This window comes from Tigriopus californicus, chromosome 2, assembly GCF_007210705.1.
Source record: "Tigriopus californicus strain San Diego chromosome 2, Tcal_SD_v2.1, whole genome shotgun sequence".
NCBI lineage: Eukaryota > Metazoa > Arthropoda > Copepoda > Harpacticoida > Harpacticidae > Tigriopus > Tigriopus californicus.
In genome coordinates, this window is record NC_081441.1 from 1,227,091 (window position 1) to 1,235,664 (window position 8,574).

General features: G+C 37.2%; 1 protein-coding gene across 1 annotated transcript; it reads right to left on the bottom strand.

The window, feature by feature from the left end:
• Positions 1 to 6,177: 6,177 nt before the first annotated feature.
• On the bottom strand, positions 6,178 to 8,026 carry LOC131893279 (uncharacterized). Its single transcript, XM_059243260.1, has 4 exons — positions 7,802 to 8,026; positions 7,340 to 7,731; positions 6,614 to 7,122; positions 6,178 to 6,538 (listed from the first exon to the last, which is right to left on the bottom strand). The coding sequence occupies exons 1-4, from the start codon at positions 7,987 to 7,989 to the stop codon at positions 6,254 to 6,256; spliced, it is 1,374 nt and encodes a 457-aa protein (XP_059099243.1). The 5' UTR covers positions 7,990 to 8,026; the 3' UTR covers positions 6,178 to 6,253.
• Positions 8,027 to 8,574: the final 548 nt, after the last annotated feature.

Sequence of the window (8,574 nt, forward strand, 5' to 3'; positions counted from 1 at the left end):
GAAGACGTACAGTATCAGACACCTTTCGTACCTTCTCTGAACACTGTACAGTCCCAACTTTTTTAGTCTCTCCCAATACGAGAGCTCTCTCAATCCTATGATGTTCCTAGTGAAACATCTTTGGACCTGCTCGAGCTTTTGCAAACCTGCTGAACTCATTGAAGCCCAAATGGGTGAAGCATATTCAAGATGTGGCTGAACAATCGACTTGTACAGAGTTAGCATCGTGGTGCTATATCTGGACTTAAACGTGCGATATATCCAATCACATGTTTGAAAAGCTTTACCAACATTCAACTGGATATGATCATCAAACTTTACATTATCTTGGAGGACTACACCTAAATCCTTCATGGATGAGACCTGCTCAATGTCCTTACCTTATTAGTAAGCATTTTTGTAAAATGGGCTAATTGATTAAGCAAACTTTCTGTTGGGACAAAATCAGCAATAGATGTTCGTTCTTGCAATGCCAATGGCGAGTGATGTCAAAAGTTTCACAAATGTGATCATTCTTAGCTTCCGGGAAAACATGCATTTCCACAACATGGAAAGCGCGTTTTTTACCGTTTTGTTTTTCAAAATGAAGGATATGTTGTAAGATTTACTCTCTTTAAATATTTCGTCCAATCTAGTCCTGGCCTAGATTGGCGGCCATATGATATAATTCAAGGCTCAATTTTGATTTTCAATGATAAAATCATCGATTAAGTTCTTAAGATGTACTGTAGATTAATATTCTTTAGTGAATTGTGTTCCTGGCCCAACTGATCATTCTCCCAAACAATAGAAATCAAAGAGTAATAGTCGGAATGCAAACTTGAATTTGTTGAATTATTTTCACTGTCTCGTCAAAGATTTGCATTTCTTTCGTTTGTGGTAAAATTTATTGCCAAACGGCAATATTGCAGTTCATATTGTGGCTTTTTACCACTCCTTTTGTCGACAAATCTCTTAATGTGTTTTGGTCAGTTGGATTGTCGGTGGATTTGGAAAATCGTCTACCAGGTTGCTTGAACGAGACATGAATGACTTTCAATCACAATAACTTACTTTCATATCTTGCTGTTTTGTACCTTATCGGGATACCATATTATTATTTTTAACGTTATCAAACCAATGAAATGTTTTGGTCTTGTGGAAACTCAAATGTAGAGTCTAGTTATTGAAGAATTGAGTATAAAGCAATTTGATCGATGGACTTGTCAATGGGATCGATGGGTAGATATCAGTATTTTATTATTTCCTACCCATGTTTGATAAAACATTTGCGAAGAGCAACACATCCGTTGCATCAATTATGTCAACATCTATTGTATCCAATTTCATATCAAATGATTCTCGTGTTCCGTAGATTTCGTATAGGTACATTTTCCATTGGGATCCAAAAGAAGGTTCTCGATTGGATAAGAAGCTTTCTTCATGATCAGAGGTAAAAAATGAAGGTTGAAGGGTCACTTAGTGACATTCATAATGTCAAGTCAGGCGTTCCCCAAGGCTCCATCCTACGCCCCCTCCTGTTTTATAATAATCGTTGCCCCACTTCAAAAGCGTAGTATTCCTGCCAGTCTCTCTTCCTATGCTGACGACACTAACTTAGGCGGCTTTACACTACTATGGAAAATCAGGATTGAATCCGGTTTGAGGATGGATGTATGAATAGTGCTGGCGCGGTTTTTTGCAATATGAGTCTTTTTGTTCGACTTCAGTAAAGTGAAAGACTGAGGTCGCCCAGCACTAGTCCTACCTCCAGCCTCAAACAGGATTCAATCTTGGTTTTCCATCGTAGTGTAAATCCACCTTTGGTGTCTGGTAGGAATGGCCGAGATTCCAGAAGCCTGGCAATAGACCTAGAAAAAAAATCTACTCTTGAGAGTAATATGACCTTTAACGGAATGAAATTCCAATTCCGCTCAATGACATTTGGGTCAATACCTTTGAATACTCCACTCGTAGATAATGCAGGTCTCATCTATGAAAGATCTAAATGGAATCCTCCAACATAATGGAAACTTTGATAAGCACATTCAATTGAAGGTGGGTAGTGAGACTGGCTAGTTCGAGCAATGAAGTCCAACTTTCTTTCTCTCTCGGGCTCATTCATCATTTAATTTGCTTCACCCAAATATTCGTAGGGAATCCTACAAAGGAAGATAAAATCCTTCTTGGCTAAAAAAAAGCAAAAACAAAATTAAAAAAACCTTCTTCATTTAACTTAACGTTAAATAAAGATAAAGATTTTCTTTCAAGTCCAGAAGTAGAAGCTTCGCTTTGACTGATATTTTGTGTGTGTACTGAGGCGAGTTTTTTGTGACATTACCTCGGAGTTTGGTGGTTGGACGTTATTCAGTATGAAAATACTCCGATCAATGGGGCAAATGGATTCTTATTTTGACTAATGTCCAAGCCTTTACTTCGAGGTAATGGTGCGTCTACACAAGAAAAATTCTGTTACAAACTTTGCTTAACAATTTCGGAAATGTTTGGTATTTGACAAACAGTTCATCTCTGAGCTGTCTATACTTGAAACTATCCGATCAAAACGGTTTGACAAATATTTTGATTTCGATTTCTAATCAGATGAACTTGCAAGTGATCATAACATTTCCCAATGGGTATTCAATAAATATGTTATTCACGGTACACAAGATGATAAGTATAATGAACATAGGGAAAGCTGAGGAATAAAATTTGAAAAAAAAACATCGATGGGCACTACCATAATGAGAATGTTTTGCTCTCAAAAAGGTCCTTTATTTTGCCAATTTCAATCTGTGCGGTCTTATGCTGGCTGAAACCGATTACTACTTGACGGTATGTTTTGCCCCGTTCTATGAACTATACCATAACCCACCTGATGATTCACTTTTGATAAAAAAATTGCCTTTCGAAAGGTTTTTTCCATCCATCCATCCATCCATCCATCCATCCATCCATCCATCCATATCCATCCATCCATCCATATCCATCCATCCATCCATATCCATCCATCCATCCATCCATCCATCCATCCATCCATCCATCCATCCATCCATCCATCCATCCATCCATCCATCCATCCATCCATCCATCCTTAAAATCAGTTTTTCGGAGTAATTTAATGGTGGAAGATGACCACAAAAAGTCGGTGGTATGCTACAAGTATACAATAAATAGCTCCTTGTTTTTTTCAATTGAAAGGTAGTATGTGTTTCGAAATTTACCCTTTAAGGATTGGAAAGGTCTATCAAAAGAGTTTGTGGTCTATTTATGGTGTTAGAATGTATCAACAATAACTTGGTCAAGGAAAATTACCTAGGTTAAATCAGGCATCTTTGAGCGAGTTCTCGTTCTTTTCCGTTTGTTTGTCCGCAAGAAGAGATGGTAAATGAAAATGAAAAGGACTTTAGGGACTGCCTGTTTCATAATGAGACATCACGCGGCAAAAAAACGAAAGGCAGCGTTAGCTAGACAGCAATTGATGTTAAAATGTTAACAGTACTGTTTCCCAACTCTGCAAGCTTTATCCTGAACAAGTTATCAAGCAAGAAATCGTGGTAAATTTTAATGAGACATTCAGCAACATAAAAAGTCCAAAAAGAACTGGATCATTGATGCCATCAAATATATAATCACAGAAGAATGTTACTAGAGATGTTTTCTTTCCAATGATATCACATTAGAAACAGCATGTTGGGAAACCATTAGCTTGCCTCAAAATATCACCCTGATAATTCTCACATCACACTAAGGCAATCTTTTTGATTGATAAAAACTCATTACTTGGAAATCAGCCATTGTCTTTACTTTCCAAGCTTTCTGGTACCCTTAATTTAATTGTGATAATCATTTGATCCCATTACTCCTATTGATGGTTCTATATGGTGATAGGCTGCAACAACAATCCAATAAAGGTTGTTTATTGTTTGAACGACTCAAATATCAAATTTGATGCTAAAGAGCATGGGTTAAGAAGTTGGACTAGATTCCTCTGAAAGAAAATCAGTTCAGTGATTTGTGTGGCAGCATTACTTTTAACTGCTACATCAGAACTCTCATCACTAGAGAAACTAAAAATATTCAACTGCTTCTGGTGAAATATAGAAATAATATTTGCTTTAAGATTATAAAAAAAACAGGCCCAATAATTAAAGAAAACGAAAACATTCGATTCACAGATATTATAAATTGCCATTGTTATTTTAATCAACTGTTAGTGTGAAACTTGAGACTCATTACACTGCTGAGTTTTTATGATTAATTTTCAATTGAGCCAAAATAGTGTTACTAAATAGTCAAGTTTACAACACTTTATCTAATGAATTTGTCAACGATCAATTACTTTTGAAGTTAAGTGTCCAGTTGTGTTGAAAAGAGGCTGTACTAAATGGATTATTTTCTTTGCACTTTTATTTTGGTGTACTTGTGGCATAAAATCTCAAATTGAGTGTTGCAAACTTTGCTAAAGCTAATATTGCAACTTCTTAAACTGCATCCTCCTCCCAAGGTCTAAATTACAGATGCCACGAACTATTAACACTCTTTTTTTTAAGACTAGTTAGAGAAAGAGTGGTTTTTCATTTTTTGCACTTTATCTGCTGAAAAAAACGTAGCCAAGATTTGGATAAATGTGATGCAAAGTTGAACTTCATGAACAGTCTTGTTCATTTAGAAGTTCAGGATTGCAACAAAAAACTGCACCACTGGAGGCAGGGCTGAATTTCTTAAGCAAAAACGAACGTAGCAAATGACTCGTCAAAGTATTAAAGTGAAACATATATACCAAGATGCATTATCTTTTTAAGAACATGAATGTTCTTTGGTAAAAACATTTGACAGAAAAATGTCCGACTTTAGGATTATTAGACACCAAAACTGTCATTTCTTCGGAAATTTGGTCAAAACCACCTGAATATTTAAAAATGCCCCAAAATGACAAGATATTTCAACTACACACTAAAAAAGTCTCTACTCATCACTTTTAACTTTTATTTTGCAATCTCTCATAAACTCACAAGAATCATTCGTAAGAAGTTCAATCATTTTTGTTTGTATCTGTCTTTTTTTTAATGAAGCAAAAAAGTTATGGTTGTTCCCTACTAACGCTCTTTTTCCTTTTTTGGCCGCTAGAGTTTGTTTAACTCCTACCTCGCATTTAAAGACATTATCAAAACACTTGTGATGGCGTCAAATAAATTTTCAAAATCAGGATTGCCAGAAAGCTACAAAAGTCAGAGCACCGCCCTGTCCATCACAGGTAAAAGGTTAGCTTTGACCAAAAAAGCAACCCTGGTTTGAGCGAAGAAAATTCAGGGTTACTTTTTGTGACTCACTAACGGGTTTCCGGGGTTTCCGATGGTCCGCTAGTGATGCCATATGCCACTGAAAATGTGAATTGGTAGCCTTAGTCGCAACCTCCCGTGATTATTTACTTGATCCCATCAGTTTGAGACAGAGCGGAAAAACCAATATTAAAACGGTCCTACTTCAAGCCCCAGTTAACTAGAGCTTCCCTACCGTTACAATCTGAGCACCCGAAATCACAGAAGAACAAACCTGATCACAAGATGGTGCGCTCTGATGTCACCTGCACAAATTCTAGCAATAGATACACAAGATCACCCTCCATCCGGCAAAAAGTCCAAAAATCAACGGACTCTCCCCAATACTATTACTCTCAAATTATTTTCGTTGCTCTTAATAGGCATTTTGTAAATGCAAACCAACTAGGGCACAATTACTCCCAATTAAAGGGAAAGGAGAAGCTCCATTTGGAATGGAAACGCCATAATGTCGACATTTATTTTGTGGGTTGGCTCACACTTTTCACACAATCATCATTAACTTTCTTGGAACAACGCCAGACGGGGAAAGAATAATTATCTCCTATTGCAAAAACATAAAGGGGAAGCCATGTTAAGTAAGTTTTAAGAACAACTAGCTCTTGACACTGCTCGTCGAAAAGGAGCACGCACAATTGCTTTTCGTAAATTTAAGAATTAATTTGGTGTGAAACGTCATATCATCCCATTCTGGTTACAATTAAAAAGCTTATTGAACTCTAAATGTTGCCCTGATCGAAAATTAAAACGTTAAAACGAATGGTCCTAAGACGCTATAAAAAAAATTCAGGTTTTATTCATCAAGATGACAAATTGAAATTGAGAAAAGCAAAAAAAGACTAAAAGTACTTTGTGTTTAAAGATTCAATGTCAATCATTACTCTAATTTGGTCGAAAAAATAACAATAAGAATACTGTGTGAACAATTCCAATTAGTTCTCAACTTGAAACAAAGAAGAATTGAAATCGGAGCAATTGAATACTCGAGACCCTTCATTTGGATCTTCTCCAATCTTGAATTGAAGTAAAACGATCACGTAGGTTATGATCAAACCATTGGTCACCAAATATGTGTTGACATCGAGGTCGATGAAGTTATGAGGCCGAATCGGAGTGACATTCTGGAAGCGACTCCGCACATCCTTGAATCTGGCTCGCTCACTTTTTGTCATCAGGTCATAATCCTCTAAATAGAGCTCTGTCAGGGATTGCCCAATCTGAAATGACAATGAGAGCGACTCAATGTACATAGGCATGTTGTATCAAAATCATTATTGTAGTAATATGCCCACCTTCGAAGAACTGTCTTTTAACTTTTGTCCCGCTTGGTACAATCTTTCATTGATATGTGAGGCATGGGTCAACAGGAATAGACATTGACCTCCGAAAACCAAGGCGGGAATATTGAAATTTCCCCCAACAATGGGAGAGATGAGATTGATGGAGCAGAAACTGAACACAATGACACAAAGAAAACTATAGCCAAGGTTCATGAAGAAAAGAGGACCAAAGGTATGGCTAACACCCTCTAAGATTTGATGGATCATGGTGCCCAGTTCCTCTGCTTCACGGGTTTGGACATTGGGAGGAAAGGTAGTATTGAGATCGGATGTATTAGGAATGGGAACAACGCTTATCTTTGTCTTTTTCATTTCAGGATATTCTTTTCGTTCCTTCTGCATCATGGTGGAAAACTTTCTCATGCACAGGTTTATGACATTGGTAATGTACACACTAAAAAAGATTGAGACGGCTTGATTTGGGGAAAACATTCCAATAACGGTGCCAACACTCCACAATCCTGAGGGATCAAATCAGATCAAAAACAATAGAATTATATACTATCTAAAACTTAGGTGATTAATTGTAAATTTGGAGTACGCCAAGCAGGTTTGCGGTAATGTTCACATGTGTCTAAGTAGCAATTTCAAATGATTTACTTTGATGAAAAATGATGAAACTTAACACATGATAAGTTGATAGCTCTTGCAAGAACCATTAAAATATGCATTCCTTACCTGCATAAAGAACTAAATTGCTGATTCGTTTCCCTCCAGATTCAACGACTTGCGCAATCCTGTATTGAAACAAAAAACAACACGCCCAAGATCCTAGCAAACAAATAAAAAAACCCACCAATATACATCGAGTATCTTTGTATATGGTTTTCAGATCCTTTTGGGTCACTCCAGTTTTACGGCAACATGGGATCAAGTTCTGAACAACTTCATTAATTCCATGGTAAGCTCGTTTCATTTCCAAGGTGTGGAATATCATGTTAAAAAAACCCAAAGGGTACACGATGAAAAAGGCCACAAAGTCCGTTTGAGACAGACCCAGTTGCTTAGACAGTTGCACTCCGATCAGAAATATATTTGGTGTGTCGTAAAAGCCCACATAAGCCGCAGATCTGTGAATGAATTAAGGAAGGCTGTGTCAAATACTTGACCAATGTATCACACCGCAACTTGAAAACCCACAGAAGGCAAAGAAAGATGAAAACGATGAGTAGAATGCTCTTCAATATGGCAGATTTTCGATACAGAAATTGACGACCATCTGGGGTCAGGGTTAATGGGAAAAGACCAATCCATTCAAGACAGGTGAGGATCCTAGCAAAAGGTTGAAAAAGCTGAAGTTCCACTTTGGATTCCTTGACTTGGAACATAGTCGGAGCAAGGAGGATACTAATCAAGTCAGAGAGCTTGTGGGGAACAGGAGGATCTTGCGAGTGTCAGTCTTCCTTGGCAATTAGTCAATTGTCAGGGGTCGGACAAAAAGGTGATGCACATTGCCAATGGTAAGGTAATCACGTAATGTAAATTTACTCCAAAAGTGCAAAATATGGAAACCATGGACAATTTAAGTCCTTCTGTTGCTTGACTATATTTAGCCACTTGTAAAAGCGATGCGAAACCACATTCTTTGTGAGGTTTTCCTTCATGAAGCTGCCCAAACCAATTAACACCAACAACTGACTTAGATCAGAAAATTGGTGGTGGCCATGGTAATTGTGTCGCTTCAAGAAGATTTTTCGATTTCAAACAAAATCTTATCCGCACCTGCAAGGATTACCAACTCTGCGTGCATTTTAGACTTGATTAACTTGATGGTACAGTCTTCAATCATCAAAAACCTGATTCATGTTTGCTTTTGAAGATCTTCAGTTTGAGAATTTAATCATCGATTTGCAGACCTGTGTTGCAATTGCAATGCCAGTACAATTACATTTTCATGTAATTGATATGAATTA

Excerpts from the sequence above, each read along its gene's own strand:
- LOC131893279 (XM_059243260.1), bottom strand. The coding sequence starts at position 7,989 with ATGTTCCAAGTCAAGGAATCCAAAGTGGAACTTCAGCTTTTTCAACCT. Across the intron at positions 7,732-7,801 it reads TTCATCTTTCTTTGCCTTCT|ATCTGCGGCTTATGTGGGCT; the intron begins GTGGGTTTTCAA and ends ATTCATTCACAG. Across the intron at positions 7,123-7,339 it reads CAATTTAGTTCTTTATGCAG|GATTGTGGAGTGTTGGCACC; the intron begins GTAAGGAATGCA and ends TTGATCCCTCAG.